Source organism: Notamacropus eugenii, chromosome 5, assembly GCF_028372415.1.
Source record: "Notamacropus eugenii isolate mMacEug1 chromosome 5, mMacEug1.pri_v2, whole genome shotgun sequence".
NCBI lineage: Eukaryota > Metazoa > Chordata > Mammalia > Diprotodontia > Macropodidae > Notamacropus > Notamacropus eugenii.
In genome coordinates this window covers 126,523,194-126,542,398 of record NC_092876.1, presented here as the reverse complement: position 1 = coordinate 126,542,398, position 19,205 = coordinate 126,523,194, and the positions used below count along the sequence as shown (strand labels likewise).

Genomic DNA, 19,205 nt, shown 5'->3' with positions numbered 1-19,205 from the left:
GATGGGGAAATATACAACAAAGTAAATACAATTATAACACAGTATAGATATTTTAATTTGTAGCTTTCTAGGTCAAGTTGCAGCCACAGAGACAGTTTCTGTTTGAGTTTGACACTCCTGCTTTAAGACACCTGAGTCATTCCCTTCCCTTTGGGGGTATAAGAAGACAAAGCCACTGGAGGGCACTCATTATTGTGTATAAAATGAGGGTGGGGCTAGTGGACATCATCATGATTATAATTTAACATCTACAGCTCAGTCCTTAAAACAAGCCTTGTCCACAAAAGCATTTGGCCCACTTTCCCCCACAGCCTTAACTTCCCACCCCTAACACAAGTCAAACCTTTCCCTATGCCGTTGCCTATCATCTCGCAACTCCCACATTCTGTGTTGTCTCCTTCCTTCTCTCCCTTTCTCTCCTTCTCCGTCTCCACCTCTCTGCGTCTTTCTATATATCTCTCTTTTTCCCTCCCTCCCTCCCTCCCTCTCTTTCTTTCTCTCTGTCTCAGTCTCTCCTCTATCTCCTTCTGTCTTTTTCTGTCTCTGCCTCTGTTTCTCTCTCCATCTCTCTCCCCTACTCCCTCTCTCCTTCCCTCCTTGCCTCTCTCCCTCTTTCTATTTCTCTCTCTCAGTCTCTCCTCTCTCTATCTCTTTCTGTCTCTTTCTTTCTATCTGTTTCTCTCTCTCCATCTCTCTCCCTCACTCCCCCTCTCCCTCCTTCCCTCTCTCTGTATCTGTCTATCCTCTCTCTCTTCCTCTGTCTCCTGTCTCTCTCCTCTCTTTTCGTCTCTCCGTATTCTCTCTCTGCATCTCTGTGTGTGTGTCTGCATCTCTTTCTCTCTATTTCTCCCTAACCCCTCCCCATCTCCAGAGATATATCTCCTTCATGGAATCATAGACTATCAGAGCTAAACATGACTCCAGAGAATAAGTAGTCCCACCTACACTTAAGCAGAAATCCATCCTACAAGATGCCTGACAAGTGGTCCTCTCCCTTCTCCTTGAGTGATGGAAACTCATCTATGAAATAAGGAGACTGAACTTGGTCGTCTCTGAGGTCTTTCACAGCTCTCATATTCTGAGTCTTTGAACTACTATACCAGGAACTCGTTTTCCCCTTGTAACTGTCTGATTACGGGCAGACCACCTGACAGTCTCACCTTCCCACCTCCCTCACCTTTATGATGAGGGCAATCATACCTACCTCACAAGGTTGTGAGAACCAAATAAGAGCATTTGTGAAATGCTGTGCAAACTTCATAAAGGCTATTTAATTATCAGTCGTTGTCATCGTCACTATCATGATCCTGATTTCAGCGTGACTCTTCACAGATATTTGGCCAACTTTCTGAGAGCACAAGGTTCAGACAAGGTGATGACTGGTAGATGGGGTTTCCTGATCAGGGATTTTGTTACATTAATGAAATCACAGGGCTGGTCCTGAGCTGGTATTGTTATTACCTGTTCCCTCCTCCTACTGTTTGTCTTTCTAGACTTCCCATCTTAGATCCCCAGATAACATGATTGTGAGAGAGACAGAGTGGATTTAGAAAGTTGGATTTACAGTTTAAGGGCCCAAATTTGAATCCTGGCTCTTTTACTTACTACCTTGGGGAAGTCACTTCCGCTCTTGGGCCTCGTTTGTTAAATGAGATGGAGTTGAACTAGACAATCTCTGTGGCATACGTCAGCTCTTCAATGCTCTGATCCTTCTTTCATGAACCTAAAGCCCTCTTCTCTTTTTCTCTTGTCCCCAGTATGTGTTCAATGTGAAGAAACCAGGGGATGAGGTGCTTATCTGTCTGCAGCAGAAAACAAGAAGGACCACCCGCAGGCAGGGCAAAGCTGAGAACCTGGCTATTGGCTTTGACATCTACAAGGTAAGCAGGGGCCCCAGGGGCAGGCCCTGTTCCCCTGGTGGGGGGAGGCTCCCCTTTCACTTATAAGATAGAGAACTCTCACGGACCCTTAGTGGACCCCTTCTCTGTCCCTAGGGAAGGTGAGGATGGTGGCCAGGGCAGTCTGAAATTTGGGCTGTTGAACTATGTTTAAATCCCACAGCATGGGAAGCCTGCTCACTCCTGGCTTTTGGGGTCCACATCCTGGCTTATTTCTGGGCTTGCATTGAGCTGGGTTGAACAGCAAAAGCACTGGATTCAGGTTCTAAGGATCCAGATTTGTCTATGCTGTGTGGGCTGACTGCCCTGTGATCTTGGGCAAAATTACCTCACTTCTCTGGGCCTCAGTTTCCTCCTTTGTAACACGAGCAGGTTGAACTAGATGAGCTCTAGTCTCTTCCTCCATTGAATCCTGGGATCCTATCGTAAGAATGAGTACCTATTTCTGCTTGGCATAGAGGGTTGTCAGCTGGCAGCTAGTTCCATTCTGTGAGGTGCTTTGACAGCACCCCTCACAGGAGTTCCCTAGCCTTCCCCAAGGGAATGGGCAAGATGCACTCTTTTGAGCCCTAAACTTTGGAGGATGCGCCTGGGACTGAGCGCAACATTGGAGGTTGGAGGAGAACACCTCCTCCAACCCAATGTCATACTTCTCCCATGTTTCCCAGAGCTTCCAGCCAGGTATGAATCTGTCTTTGGGGGTTTTCTGAAGGTGTTGTATCTTGGTTTGACAAATCAGGCTGCATTTTACTGCTTCTCTTCTGACTGACTCAGCGTGGTGGAGTGGCACTAGAAGACCTGGAGCTTGATCCTAGCACTGTGACCTTGGATAAGCCATATGTTATCTCTGAGAGCCTCAAGTTTTCTCATTGGTAAAATGAGAGATAATAATGCTTTCACTGCTCCCTTTATTGGGTTGTTGTAAAGATCTAATGAGGTAATGTCAATAAGAGAGTCTTTAAACCTTCAAGTACCACATAGATGTCGTCATCATCGTCATCATCCTCCTCCTCCTTAGCACATATTAGGCAGTATGTACTGTCACCACACATGGACTTAGCAGTTTCAAATTTTGCATCCAACCCAGAAGAATGATGATTTCTCTCTTATATTAACAACCATTTACTATTGGGGAGATCCATAGGACTGACAATGAGATTGGATTAACCTTCTCCTCAGTCTCATTCAGATCCCACCCACCTGGGAAAGTTTAGACCTGATCCAAAGGGGGTGGAGAAAGTGTGTGTAGATACTTTGTCTAGATTGCCCAGGGCTGGGTATGTCCTGGGAGTAAGAGTGACATAAAGTTGAGTCCCCCAGCCTCTCATTAGAATAGCTCCACCTCTCAAAATATTAATTCTTCTCATTAATTGTTAACCAATCAGAGTTGATTGTCATCTGTCAGGAACACCCATTCTTCCAAGCATCAGTAGGACACCATGATCCGTCTTTGGTTCATGAGAGACAGCCAAATGACGAATCCTTTTATTAAGTCTTTGCTAGCCATAATTAATAAAATGATTAATTGCCCAGAAACTCTCTTGAACTTTTTATACGTTACATGCAGCCTAACCTGTAGTGTCTTCCTATGTAAAAGAAATATAACACAGAGTTGTGCCCAAAGTCTTAATGTAGCTTTCATTCCCAACTCTTGGTACAGCCTGTATTTTCTGTGTCATCCACCTCACAGTATTGTTGTGAGGGCCAGTGAAATAGTGCACATAGAACACTCCGCTAACCTTGACCATATTATCATGTCAGGGATTATTTTTTCCTGCTGTTGCTGTTAGGACCTCCTCACCTGTACACTCCCCCCAAATCCGCATCTCTTTCAAGTTTCCCTGTTTCTATTGATGACACTAAAAGCCTTTTGGTCACTTAGAACCTCAGCCATCTGATAGCATGACCATCTGATAGGCCAGACATCTGGGGATTCTTTCCCTTTCCTGTGTCCTGGCCTCCTTTGGTAGTGAGTCTGGTGAAATCCATGGACCACTTCTCAGAACTCAGAAACGTGTGTTTTCATGCATAATTTACATAAGTAGGACCTGCAGAGGATAGAGCATCAGGCCTGGAGTCAGGAAAACAAGTTCCTGTTTGGCTTTAGACGCTTACTAGCCATCACCTAGCTTTCTGTCTGCCTCAGTTTCCTCATCTGTAAAATGGGGATGATAATAATAGTACCTACCTCCCAGGGTTGTTGTGAGGACCATGTAAGATAATAATTGTAAAGCATTTAGGACAGTATTTGGTAGATTCTGAGTGCTTACTAAATAATAATAATAATGATAGATATTTATATAACAGCACAGTGTCGAGCACCTTACAGGTGGGTAATAACTTCTAATACATCATCATAATAATAACTTACATTTACATAACACTTTGGCACTTAGTATAGTACCTTGTAGTTGCTTAATAAATTTGAATTTACTGTGTGCCAAGAATTATGCTAAGGACTGGGGAGACAAAGCCCCCCCGCAAAACCCCACAACAATACGGTTATCAAAATATTTTTAAAAACCTGAAGTTCATAGACCCCAGGTTAAGAACCTCTTGTCTAATAGACCAATGGATAAAGTTAAAATGGGTACACAATTTAAACATAAAGGGTGAATCTATAAGCATATTAGGAGAGCACGGAATAGTTTACCTGTCAGATGTATAAAGAAGGGAAGAATTTATGACCAAACAAGAGATAGAGAACATTATCAAATGCAAAGTGGATAATTTTGATCACATTAAATTAAAATGTTTTTGCACAAACAAAGCTAATACAACCAAAATTAGAAGGGAAGCAGAAAGCTGGGAAACAATTTTTACAGCCAGTGTCTCTGATAAAGACATTTCTAAAATATATAGAGAACATTTCTAAAATATATAGAGAACATTTCTAAAATATATAGAGAACTGAGTCAAATCTATAAGAATACAAGTCATTCCCCAATTGATAAAAGAGTGAAAGGATATGATCAGGTAGTTTTCAGATGAAGAAATTAAAACTATCTAGAGTCATATGAAAAAATGCTCTAAATTACTATTGATTAGAGAAATGCAAATTAAAACAACTCTGAGGTACCACCTCACACCTGGCTAACAGGAAAATGATAAATGTTGGAGAAGATGTCAGAAAAATGGAACACTAATGCATTGTTGGTGGAGTTGCGAATTGATCCATTCATTCTGGAGAACAATTTGGAGCTATGCCCAAAGGGCAATCAAATTGTGCACACCCTTTAATTCAGCAATACCACTACTAAGTCTGTATCCCAAAGAGATCATAAAAAGGGAAAAGGAAGCCCATGTACAAAAATATTTATAGCAGCTCTTTTTGAGGTGGCAAAGAATTGGAAACTGAGGGGATGCCCCATGCATTGGAGAATATCTGAACAAGTTGTGGTGTATGAATGTAATGCACTGTTGTTCCATAAGAAATGTTGAGCAGGCGGACTTCAGAAAAACCTGGAAAGACTTACATGAACTGATGCTGAGTGAAGTGAGCAGAACCAGGAGGACACTGTACACAGTAACAGCCACACTGTATAATGACTGACTGTTTTAGACTTAGCTTTTCTAAACAGTGCAAGGATCGAAGACTTATGATGGAAACTGCTTTTCGAATCCAGAGAAGAAGCTCTGGAGTCTGAATGTGGATCGAAGCACATGATTTTCTCTTTCGTTTGTTGTTTTTTTGTTTTTTCCTTTTGTTCTGAGTCTTCTTTCATAACGTGACTAATGTGGAAATATATTTAATGTGATCATACATGAATAGCTTATATCCGATTGCATGCCCTTTGGGGGAGGGGGAGTGAAATAAATTTCTAATAAAAGTGGTTGTGAATGTTGAAAACTGAAAATAAATGAAAAATATTTTTAAAAAATAGAACCCTGGCCTAGTTAGCCTCCATCAGGTCTAGTCTCCTCATCTGTAATATGGCAACCACTGACCTACCTGCCTCCCTTACACGTTGTGGGGAAAGCACTTTGCTGAACATGAACCACTGTTATATAAATTTTTTATGTATTTGTTATATTTATTTTATGTATTTGTTATGTTTTTCTCACCTTCAGATATTTCGTCTCCCTTACTCTTTCCATCTAGTCAATTGCCAAACCCTGTTGGTTTTCCTTGAGTTCATATCTCTTGTACCCATCTCTTTTTATCTGTATCATCCAACCAAGAACCCTTGAGTCGTGATGTAGATAGAGGTGATATACCAGCAGCACGGCCACTAAATTAGGAGTCAAGAGACATAGCATAAACTTGCTGTCCTCTTCCACCTCTCTGGCCTCCTCTTCCTCATCTGGCAGATGAAGGAATTTTATTAAATGACTTCTGAAGCCCCTTCTTGGGGCTTGGATCTTTGGTGGACTCAATTCCCTTCCAGATCTAATGTTTTGTATTCTACGTTCTAAGACCCTTTCTGTCTCTGGCATATTGTATTCTGTGTCCAAATAGCCCTCCCCAGTTCTCATCCTTGATACTGTAAGCACAGGAGTGTGCTGGGGCTAGCCCGTACTGACTGTCCAGTTGGGAAATTTTTAGGTGAACATTTATACCTCAAAAATCAGCAAATTATAAATCAGGGCTTGTTTCATTGTTTTATTGATTGTCTAGACTTAAGAAAGGGATGAAGAAAATGTTAATAATGCAGATTAAACTTAATTAAATTAAACTTAAAAGTTTATTATTCATACACTTTCCTTCTCTCCACTCACCTTCCCCTAGAGAAATGGTTGTTAAAATATTGACCAGCACACCTCTGGTTGTACGGTTCATTCCATCTTCTGTGTTTTAAGACACTTCTTAGTTTGAACATTCTATGTTCCACAGTCGTCGTTTCCAGCTCTGACATTTGTTGTCATAAAAATTTGTTGTTGTTTTTGATATTTTCGAGTCACTAAGGTTCTAGGATCCTAAGGTCTCCAAGGAATTAAGAGTCCAAATTCTATTCCTTTGGACCACCTTAGGGAGAATATGGCAACAGGAGTTGGTGATGTGGGAAGCTTAGGGTATGGAGAGACCTGGGAGTGGGAAAGTTTCAGACACTGTTTTCTCTGCAGGTGGAGTCAAACCGAAAGTATCGTATGCATACTATCCAGGAAAAGACAGCTGGTTCCATCTATATCAATTCTCGCAGTGTCTTCCTACGGACTGAACAGAAAGAGGGCCGATATGTCATCATCCCCACCACCTTTGAGCCGGGCCAGACATGCGAATTCCTCCTCAGGATCTTCACAGACGTGCGTGCCTCCTGCCAGTAAGTGCTTGGGGTTGGGGGGAAAGGGGAGGATCCAAAAGAATAGGACTTGCTTGATTCCCTTGCCCCATAACTCCCAGTTTCCCATTTATAAAAATCTCACATATGACACTTTTAACTTAATCCAGAGTGTCTTATTTGGTAAGTGGGACAGGAAAGATAATAATTCCCTTTTTATGGAAGAGGGAGCCAGGTCCCAGAGAGAGGAAAGGTACTTGCGCTGGCTCAAAATGAGATAATGGTAGAGCTGAGGCTACCACAGGGACCAGGTTTTCATGGATTGAAATAGTCACTGCCTATATTGTTTTCTTGGTTCTGCTTACTTTGTCCTGCAGTAGTTCATAGAGATCTTTCTGTGCTTCTCTGTATTCATCACACAGTAATGTTACAGCACAATAATATTCATTACATTCAAAGCTTTTCATAATCTAGCCCCCTCTGACCTTTCCATTCTTCTTACATCTTGTTCCTCTGCACATGCTCTCCTGCGTAGTAGCACTGGCCTCCTGGTGTCCCACAAACAAAATATTCCACCTCTCAGTTCCTAGTATTTTCTCTGACTGTCCTCCATGGCTGGAATGCTCTCCCTCCTCCACTGTGACTACTGACTTCCCTGACTTCCTTTAAGTCCCAGCTTAAGTCCCATGTCTACAAGAAGCCAACACCTCTTCATTCCAGTGCTTTCTCTTTTAGTGATTTCCTATTTATCTTCCACATAGCTTGCTTTGTTTGTCCGCATGTTGTCTCCTTAGATTGTAAGCTCCTTGAAAGTCGAGACTGCCTTTTGCCTCTTTTTGAATTCTCAGCACTGTGCCTGGCACATAGTAGGCACTTAATAAATGTTTCATGAATGAATATTCATATACCACAGTTTACGTAGCCTTTCCTTAGTTAATATGCATCGCCTTTGTTTCCACTTCTTCGCTAACATAAAAAGTGCTGCTACCAGTATTTTAGTGTGTATGGTGACTTTCTTCTTGTTGATGGTTTCTTTGGGCTTTAAGTAGAGTAATGCAGTGTGTAGTTCAAAGGGTATGAACATTTTGGTCACTTTATTTGCATAATATCAGATTGCTTTCCAAAATTATTGTATCATTTTACAGCTCTGCTGACAGTGTATTGGTATGCCTGTCATCCTACAAGCCCTTCAACATGGACTATTTCTTATGAAAAAATAAGTTTTTGTTGATATTTTCAGTTTCTTGTATCACCATAGTTATTCCAAGTATCTCTCTCTGTCTCTCTCTCTCTCTCTGTCTCTCCCTCTCTCTCCCAGAAAGCCATTGCATATGATAAATAGGATTTTTTTAAAGAGAAAAAAGTCACAATTGATAGATATCTTTAAAAAAATCTGAAAACAAAAGATTGGCTATTGCAGTTTTTTGGTCATTTTTGCCTCTTGCTGGATGTGAGGTGAAATCTCACATTTTAAAAAATTTGAATTTTTCATTACTGGTGCTTTGGAGCATTTTTTTCATGTGGTTGTGAATAGTTTGCAATTTTCTAAAGAACTGTTTGTTTATATCCTTTGATTATCTATTGAAGAATGACGATTAGCTATATGCATGTATTATTATATTACTATTAATGATGATAATAATAATAGTTTCTGTATCTTGGTTACCAAAGCCATATTAGAGAAGTTGGATACAAAGATTTCCCCCCATTCTACTGCTTTCTTTTCTGTCTTAGATTCATTAGTGTTGTCTGTGCAGTTTTTTTCAGTTTCATATAATCATAGTTATCTCTTTTATCTCTTGGGGTTGCCTCCATCTCTAATTGGTTAAGAATACATCTCCTACCCATATCTGTGAGAGGTATACTATCCGTTTCTCTTTTAATTTTTTAATAATCTGCTCTTTAATATTAAGGTTGCATTTCCATGTAGATTATATTGAGGAACATGATATAAGGTGTTAGTCTAAGTCTAATTTCTGCCAAATTGATTTCTACTGTAACTGGCAGTTTTTATTAAATAAGAAGTTTTTGCTTATGTAATTCATATTTTCCACTTTATCAAACATTCCATAGATTGGATAATAGAATTTAGAGCTGGAAGGAACCGATGACATTATCTGGCCGAAATCCCTGATTTTACAGATGAGGAAACTGAGACTCAAAGCAGTGAAGCAGACCATCTGTGACATCACACAGGAAGTAGGGATGGTGATCAAGAATGTGAGGCTTAAGTATAAGTGGTGCAGTGGGTCAAATGCTAGACCTGGTGTCAGGAAGCCCTGAATTCAAATCTAGCCGCATGATCCTAGGCAAGTCACTTAACCTGTCTGCTTCAGTTTCTGTGACTGTAAAATAAGGATAATAATTGAGTCTTGTATGAGATAAGATTTATAAAGTGCTTTGCAAACATTAAAGTGCTCTGTAAATGTTAGCTATTGTTTTTTCCCAGCATGTCTCAAAAATCTTAGTGCAGTTTTATGCTATTAAATCTTAAAAATACACTAAGAATTTTGAAGTAACTTATATATATATATCTGCCAAAACCAGATTTGATAGAAAGTACCTATTGCTAGGACACTAGTAGTAGGTAAGGCCCACTAATTTGCAGGAGATGATATAAGAATGGAGCTATCCAATGAAAAGTCCTTCATGGAAGGATTTCAATTCCCTTTTTGCTCCCTCTTTACTCTCTTGATTCTTGTCCTTGTTTTCCTTCCTTTACTTCCCCAAATTGATTCCTGTCTCTTTCCTCATCTTTTCTCTCTCCTCATCTTCTGTGCCCTTTTCTTATTTTCTCTCTCTTCTCGTCCCCTCAGGGAATTGCACCTGGATCAGCCCCGCCATTGGTGGTGGAATAGAATATTCGGTTATCCTCAAGTTGTGTCCCAGGTCCATATCATCAAAGCTGAGGGGCTGAGGGATTCCCCTTCAGAAGGTAGGTATTCTTCCTGTTTGCTTCATTTCTGTCCTCTCTGCTTCTTCCTTGGGATGTCATGGTTTCCCTCCTTCCCACTGAGAACAAAGCCCCAGCTTGGCCCAGGCTAGAATAGTTTGGGCAGGCTGAGTGTTGGAGGTTGAGGCTGGTGAATTGCTTGAATTTATCATATAATAACTGCATAATGTAAGCCTTCATTGAAGGCCTCCCTTCGCATCTGGCCGACCCTGCCAACCTGGAAAGATTTCAAAGATAGAGCCAATCAGCCTTAGTGAATTTAGAGGGCTTCATCACTGGCAGACTGGCCACCAGGAAATGAAGTTTTAGGTCACAGCGGCACTTGAAGACAATTTACTAAAGCAGGGAGGGATTTGTGATCTCAGTCAGGGAAGGGTCTTAACACACTGGAAATCATGGAGGTTTGGAAGGATTATTTGTGCCAGAGTCTCTGTGCTGGGAAGGGGTACAAAAATGCTTTAAATGGCGTTGTCGCTGCCCTCAAGAAGCATAGAAGCTAGAAGGGAGACAAGGCATGTATGCAAATAATTATATACAAGTTAGAAGAAGGCATTACGACAGAGAATGAGTCATCAAAGGAAGAATCACTTCCAGCTGAGGAAGACCAGAGGACACTTCATGGAGACGCATCTAAGCTGGATCATGAAGGAAGAGAAGGATATCAACAGATGGAGATATATATGAGGCAGGAAGGCAGTACAGTGGACCGAGTGCTAGACCTGGAGTCAGGAAGATATGAGATAAAGGGAGCCTCAGACACACACTAGCAGTGAAACGGAACCCTGAGCAAGTCACTTAATGTCTGTCTGCCTCAATAATGTCAGTTTCCTCAATAGCACTTACCTCTCAGGGTTGTTGTGAGGATCCAATGAGATAATATTTGTAAAATACTTACCAGCGTGTGGCACATAGTACGCACTATATGTGTTTGGTATTATTATTAAAATGCAGCCTCAGACACAATCCTGGGCAAGTCACTTCATCTCTACCTCCCTCAGTTTCCTTATCTGTAAAATGGGAATAATAAGAGCACCTACCTCCCAAAGTTGTCAGGAGGATCAAATAATAATTGTAAAGTTAATAATTGTATTAATAATTGTAAAATTATCACATACTTGGCATGTAGTGAGCACTATATAAATGTTGGATATCATCATCATCATCATCATCATCATTGTCATCGTCATCATCATCATCGTCATTATGTAGCCTCAAACACACTAGTTTTGTGACCCTGGGGCAAGTCACTTAATTTCTATCTGCCTCAGTTTCTTCATCTGTAACATGGAGATAATAATAGCACTCACCTCCCACGATTGTGAGTACCAAATGAGTTAATATTTATAAAGTGCTTTGATACCTTAAAGTGCTGTGAACACATGAATTGTTACTATTGTGGTTCTGGGCATGGGAGAAGGTCTGCAAGAATTTACAGAGGTAGTATGAGACCAGGAGATCCTTAGCTTTGGTTTGGCTAGAATACAAAAGAGAGAGGTGGAGGATAATGACCGTGGGAGAGGTGATAAGTTTAGGTTTGTTTGTGGAGAAGATTAACCTGGGGGCATATGTGCAGAATAGATTAAATCCTTCTAAGAGGACCTTTGAAACCTTCATTTTCCTATCTGTTAGAAAGTGACTACACTAGTGAAGGCAGAGGTGCTTTACAGAGGTAAAGAAAAAGGTGAAGAGGTCAAGAGAAGGGGATGGACGTGAGACATGTGGAGGTGGGATTGACAAGGTCTTGTAAGGGATGACAGGGTCATAGGTCCTTAGGATCATGTTTTTAGAACCATAATGGAGTTTTGGAGGTCATTAAGTCCAGCCCCCCAATTTTACAGATGACAAATTAGGCTCAGAGAGATTCAGTGTTTTGTCTAGGGTTACACATCTAGTGAGTGTCTTACTAGGCAGAAACTCAAATCTTGGAGTTAAATCTGATTCTAAATTCAGTGTTATATCCACAGTACCACAGTGCTTGAATAAGAGGGAAAGAGTTCAAAATGAGTTTCCAAACCTGGGTAACTGAAAAGATAAAGGTTCCATCAGAATCAGAGGTCAGTTTGGAGCATTGGGGGCTTTGGATACCCATGGAATGTAAGGGGAGCTGACAGTTTTTAGGAAGCAGTCAGAAATGACAGGTCTAGACCTGAGAGGGGATGCTGGGATCGGGTGTGCCTCTTCAGTGATCCCAGGTCCTTTTCTCAGAGTGGCCTTGTTCATTAAGCTTATAGTATCCTTTCTGCCCTGCTTCTTTGCCCTCCGAGTTTTCTCCATGCTCCATTTCTCTTCCCACAGGGACTAACTCCTACGTGATCATCAAATGTGAAGGAGAGACAGTCCGATCGGATGTGCACAAGCTTAACGGCACCCCAGAGTATGATGTGAAAGGCATCTTCTATCGTAAGAAGCCAGAGCAGCCCATCATAGTCCAGGTGGGTGTGTGACCCATTGGGTCACAGGCTACAGGTATCTAATCTCTAGGCATTACCAAGATAACAATGAGAATACAGTCAAGAGCCCTGATTCTGTTCCTAATTCGCATTTCATATACAGGATGTCCAAAAGTCTTCATGCAGGTTTGAAGGTTTTATAGCTTCCAACCTGCTCTAAGACTTTTGGCATGTCTTGTATTGCATTCCTCATAAGATATCTATGAGTAGCTACTGTAAATAGAACTATCCCATTTTACAAATGAGAAAACAGGTTTGAAATAACATAGACTTGGCCATCATTAAAAAACCTAATAAGCCTGAAAGCTAGCATTTGAACTTATGTTCTCTAACTCCAGACCTGCGTATTTCTTCATTTGCATGCACCACCATACTGCGATCTCGTACAAGTCTTTTTATTTCACTACACGTCAGTTTCTCATTTGACTATAGAATTTCAGAATTGGAAGGGATTGCAGTGACCTAGTTCCAACCATTACTTGAACATAAATCCTAACTAAAACATAGACTTCCACTAAAAGGGAAAATTTACTACTTCCCAAAGTCGCTCTTTCCACTTGGGATGACTCTTAATTATTCGAGAATTTTTCCGGATATCAAGCCTAAATTGGCCTTTCTTGCAACGTTCACCCATTATTATTAGTTCAGCCCTGTAGAACCACGCAGAAACAATCCAACCCAGTTTAAATGGGGCAGCCCTTGGAAGTATTTGAACCTAGCTACACTGTTACCCTCAGTTTTCTCTTTTCCAGGGTAAATCTTCCCAGTGCCTTTAAATATTCTTCCTTCTCTTCTTCACCAGCCTAGTTTCCTTCCTTGGGATACTTTTCAGCTTATTGACTCATTTTCTAAAATGTGACACCTACAGCTGAAGACAAAACTCTTCAGTTACTGCCATATTGGGGGGGCGCGGAGTGCTATGTGAAGGACTTGACCTAAATAAACTAGCCCCTTTCAGTTAATTGATATATACCCCCAGTTCATAGAGAGTGGTATCAGAGCTTTGATCCTTAAAGTGATCCTTTAAAAAAAGGTTTAAAAACTGCTGTTCTTAATATTTTTGTGTGTGATAGATCCCTTTGGCAGTCTGACCATTTTGGCAGCTTGGTGAAACCAGTGGACTGCTTCTCACAATAATATTTTTTTAAATTCATAATTGAAGGAAATGCTAGATTTCAGTTAGAGATTAATGAAAATAAAGATGTATTTTATTTTTCCATTCAGGTTCATAGACTCTCTGAAATCTATCCATAGACCCCTTGGGAACCCATGAACCTGTAGGTTAAGAACCCTTGCTCTCTAATCAGAAACTTTGAGATCCATAGCCCAGGCTCAGATCTCCTCACCTTCAATCCCTCATCCACTTTCTGTTAAGAACCATAGGTTGGGAGGGATATCAGAGGCAACCAATCCAACTCTTTCATAAATAAGAATCTACTCTCTAGCATTTCTAGCTGGTTCCATTTTTGCATGGTTCTAATTGGTAGGAAATTTTTTCTTATATTGAGTTATTTAGTTTCTGGTTAATTTTTAATCTTTGCTTCAAAAGCCCTTTTTTTGAATATAATGTTTATTTCATTGTTTTTGGTAAAAGATACATTTAATATTTGTTTGTGAGATTTTTATACCCTAATACATGATCATACAATTTATGATTGTGCCTCGCATGCTGGAGAAATAAGTATACTCCTTTCTATTCCCATTCAAATATTCTCCATAGGTCTGTCATTTCCAACTTTTCTAAAATTCTATTCAGGTCCTCCATTTCTATTTTATCTTTTGGGTAGGTTTATCAAGATCTGAGAGGAATCATTTGAGGTTCCCCACTATTATAGTTTTACTGTTTCCTCCTGTAACTCATTTTACTTTTCCTTTAAGAATGTAGATGATATGCCATTTGGTGCATGTGTGTTTAGTATTGATATTCATTGTCTAAGGTACCTTTTAACAAAATGAAATTTCTTTTCTTACCCATTTAGGGATAAGATTTTATCTCCTATTTTTTGCTGTTCCTTTGTTTTTGATTGATTGGTACTCTTGCCTTTTTTGCTTCATCTGAAACATAAGTGTCTGCTCTAGCCCCTTGTTTTAACTCTGTATTTTTAGTTCCTTGCACTGAAAAAATCTTTGAAGGTCTCAGCTGTCCTTCAGCTGACACCTCTCAGATGCTACCTCCTTGATAGCTCTTTTCCTAATTCTCCAAGTTATGAGTATTCTCCCTTCTTGAAATTACTTGGTATTACTTTATATTTTTAGTACATGCATATGTATATCATATTGCCCAGTAATACAAAAACTCCTTGAAGACGGGGTCTGTGTTCATATTATTTCTGTGTCTCTGACATCTTGCAATATTATAGGTGCTTAATAGTGTTCGTAGAATTACTTAAATTGAACTGGACTTAGTCATGATACTATTATCATATAGCTAGTATTTATAAAGAGAGTTCAGGTTTGCAAAGTGCTTTACTATATTATTTCATTTGAGCCTCACAGCAACCCTGGGCTTGTATTTTACAAATGAGGAAACTGAGTCAATGACTTGCTTCAGTTCTCACAGCTCGTAAGTGTCTGAGGCTGGATTTGAACTCAGGTCTTTCCAACTCCAAGTCTAGCACTCTATCCCCTGTGCCCACATGGCTGCCCCCACACAGAACCACACAGAACAAATGTGCTGCTCCACCCCATGCTATCTCACCATGTGTGTGCTCTTCTCCTAGATTTGGAACCACAAATTCTTCTTGGATCAGTTCCTGGGGCAGGTGGCCCTGAAGGGGGATCCAGATGATCTCCAGACATCACATGCCCTGCATCTACAAGATAGGGGCAATGGGAATTCCAACGACCTTCCTGGCACCATCTCTCTCCAGGTCTACAGCAGCAGCAACCTTACCCACATCTAGGGCTTCCCCTTAGCCATGGAAATCCCACAGTCTGTGGGGGGCATGGCTGGACCTACTCCCTTGTAGCTCCAGCTTTCTCTTGGAGCCCTTTACATACACAATGAGATTTCTTTATTTCCCAAGGACAAATTCACCATATAGAAGAATTATGCATGTATCTCTTGAAATACAGTGTCTGATGGTGCCAGAGGCCTTCTGGGTCCTTCAGCACCTCTTAGCCAATGGAGGGGTAGAAGACACAGAGCACTTCAGAACAGGGCACATTCAGAGTCACTTGCTTACATGCCAGTGACCCTGTGAATTTTGCTCTTACCCCTAACCAATTCTCTGTTGGCCAGTTCCCCTCACCCCTTTCTCTCCCCCCATCCCCCACTGCCCTTCACCTCCTTCTGTGTTCAGTTACCCACAACCTCACTTCCCACCCACCATAATGACAGTTTGCCCTCCCCGGGGTCCCTTTTGTTCAGAGAAAGTAACAACATCTTTTTGTAGCGGAGAGAGCCCTGAACCAGGAGTCAGAAAGACTTGGCTCCCCCATTCATTGGCTGGGTGACCAGTGACACCAGAGAATGACTCCATCAAGGTGAAAGGTATCCAATGACTGAGTAGGACTTAGAGGAGATCCTTTGGGTTTTTGGCCAGGCCAGAGACTCCTCCCTGAACCTCCTACCTCATCAGACTCCTTGTTAGTGCGTGGGAGATTTGCCAGGATTGTTCATTCATAAGAGATCCATTAATTCATCTTCATATCAGAAGATGTCTTCTTTTGCCAATTCTGTTGGATCTTCCACTAAGAGAGCAAAAGCCAGTTTGTTTTAAAAGCTTCCCATTAGATCCCATCTTAGAGGTGAAGGGACTTGATGTTGGCGTATGGATGCAGCCAGGCTCTCTACCAGTCACCAATGCTGTAGCTTTCCCCACAAGTTGAACCAACTGTCAGATACTGAAGGATCCCAACTCCATGCATCATCTCATCCAAGTCAGACCAGCTGTTGTCACTGGTTCCCCTGCCAAAGCAGGTCATTACCCATCTAGCTAGACATCTGCACATCGGTCACGATGATAGTTGTCCCCCTTGGGCAATGGGATGAGATGTGTCAGAGAGCAGTGCCAAGGCAGCCCCAGCTGTCAATGAGAGACAAGACTCTTAGCCATGCCAAAGCTGAGGTCCAGGGGTAAGGGGTGCACCAAAGGAAAACCTCTCCCCTCCAAGCAGGATGGATTTTCTTCTGCAAAATAGGCCACATCAGCCCAAGAAGCCAAAGAATCTTCCTTCTTGTCATCTCAATATTGAGACCAAAGTGTCTTAATGGTTTTCTTCCTTGCTTTGTTGTGGTTTTTCTGATTTCACATTTTAGGTGCTAGGGGTTTCAAGTTGATTAGGAAAAACAGAGGGCCAGAACACATTCTTTTTTTTTTTTTAAACTCTACTTTCTTTGGGTCTTCTGAAAACATGATTCCAGGTAGATGTAATTAGGGATAGGATGAATGAGATTCTATGTACTTTCTTTTTTTTCCCCATAATTGGAATTTGAAATTGGATAAAGGCCAGAGCATTCTATATAACTGTTTAGGGCTTTTACTGGTTTTTGTTTTGTAAAGCTACACCTTATTCTCTCCATAGTACATTCATGAGACATGGACAATTTAACATCTCCAGTCCAAACACCCGTTTTTCCAAAAGGTCCCTTGGATTGTTAAGTCTACCCAGAGGCCTTAGTGACTCAGTTGTTCTGAACCCTTTCATTCTTCAGATCAACATTAGGAAGGAAGATCCTGTAATTTAATGAGGGATGAAAATCATCCCCCTTGTAGTTAGGAAGCCAGAATCTTTAGTGAAGATTGTAAACCTGGGTCTAGTTAAGAGATAATTGCACTGTAAAGGTACAGTCCCTACCTTTACTTTCCTGAGGATTGAATGAGGAAGGAGATGTCATCTCCTTGTCACTCTTCCTCTAGGATGCCTGGGAATTTTTCATCTCTAGGACTTTTGCCACTGGGACCTAGGTTTACCAAACTGAGACAGTCTGGTTCTTGACTGCTCCCTATGACTTTTCCCATCCTTCCTTCCTGTCCTGGTCATATGGCTTTGGGACACTCCACTCTCTCTAGGTTGTCCATGGTATGGGAAGCAGAAGGAAGAGGAAAACGTCATGAAGGGGTAGGATGAAAAAGGAAGGAAGAGGTAGGATGAGGAAGAAAGGAAGGAAGAAAGAAAAAGAAGGAAAAGAAGGAAGAAAAAGAAGGAAAGGAAGGAAGGAAGGAAAGAAGAAAGAAAGAAAAAGAAAGAAAGAAGTAAGTTATTTTTTACCTTAACTCAGCGTTGGGACCCAAGGTGTTCCACATGGGTCTGGAATTGAGACTGTGTGTGGTTGTGAGAGTGAACAAGTCAGTTAAACTTCTCAGTGCCTCCCTTTTCCTCATCTTTGAAATGGGGCCAATGATACTTGCTTGTCAAGCTTTTCATGATGAATTCAGTATAAAGACAAAAATATAGGCGTATGTACACAATACACTGTGTATGTATATATACACAAATATACATATATGTAAATATATAGTCTACTGTATTTACATACGTACAAATGTCTCTGTCACAGAATATTGGAGCTGGAGGGACCTTAGATGTCATCTCCTGTAGGTATCTGTCTTATAGAGTCCCCTAGTAATGATCAATCTACCTCTTAGGGTAGCCCATCCCATCTCTCTGTTAGGGAGTTTTCCCTTCTATTACACAGAAATTGCCATTTCCCATCCATTCCTCCTGGTTCTTACAGCAGAGTCTAAGCCAAGCAACCCTTATACCCCTTCCACATGAATGCCCTCCAGATATTTGAATGCAGAAGCCTGAGTTCAGCCTCCATCCCTCTTTCCTGAAGGCTAGGTTCTTTATCCTTTCCATGTGATCGCCAGTCCCCATCCCAACCTAGCTGCCCTTCTCTGGGTGTGCTCCAGTTTGTGAATTTCCTTCTGAAAATGTGGTGCCTAGAACTGGATATGGCATCCCAGATGGGCCTGACCAAGGCAAAGGACAGTGGGACCCTTGCCTTTCTTGCTTATGTATCTCCTATTTGTATTTGCTTTGGGGGCCGTTGTGTCCCATTGATGACCTAGATAGACTGACTCTTAACCTCCTAATTCTGAGGCCCAGAATTCCAGTATTCATCTTCCTGATAGCAGCTGGCCAGACAGAAATCGTACCCTCTCTTCTCTGGAGCTGGCGTCCTCCCTGTTGTCCTGATAGGTGACTGCCTCCCTCTCCTGGCCCCTTATTTCTCAGGCAGACCTCTGTTATGCTTCACCCCATCCCCACTGCTTGGCCCCCTCACCAGCCTCGCCAGCAAGCTTGCCATCAGAGCCTCCCCTACATCCCCTTCTAGTTCTGGAACCACAATCACATCAACTCTGCCATTGTTCTAGGAAGGGGGATGTGACTCCCTCGCCATCTGTTACATTCTGGACCAAAGTGCCCCCCACCCCACCCCCTCTCACCTTATGTGTCTTGTTTCTCCCTCTTAGAATAGAAGCTCCTGAGGGTAGTCACTGCATTTGCTTTTCTATTTGTATTCCCAGCACTTAGCACAGTGCTCAGCACCTAGTAAGCGTTTAATAAATGCTTTTTCTTCCTTTTGTTCATTTATTACTTTTCTCATTTGGATCGTGAGGGAAGCAATGTTTGTGATGGGACTAGAAGAGCGGGCACATGTTGGAAGATCATCGGATTTGGGGTCTGGGTTGGAAGAGATAGCCTCTGTTGGGTTCAGAGGACCTGGTTCAAAGCC

The 19,205-nt window shown here is 41.5% G+C and overlaps 1 protein-coding gene across 3 annotated transcripts in view; it reads left to right on the top strand.

Moving 5' to 3' along the window:
• The window catches only part of CAPN5 (calpain 5), a 157,273-nt gene extending 139,550 nt beyond the window's left edge, over nt 1-17,723 (top strand). For all 3 annotated transcript variants that reach the window (XM_072610773.1, XM_072610774.1, XM_072610775.1), the window contains 5 exons: nt 1,758-1,880; nt 6,963-7,159; nt 9,934-10,052; nt 12,366-12,502; nt 15,241-17,723. In XM_072610773.1, coding sequence (XP_072466874.1) covers nt 1,758-1,880; nt 6,963-7,159; nt 9,934-10,052; nt 12,366-12,502; nt 15,241-15,423 — 759 coding nt within the window. In that variant the 3' untranslated portion in view covers nt 15,424-17,723. The remainder of the gene's footprint in view (nt 1-1,757; nt 1,881-6,962; nt 7,160-9,933; nt 10,053-12,365; nt 12,503-15,240) is intronic.
• Nucleotides 17,724-19,205: the final 1,482 nt, after the last annotated feature.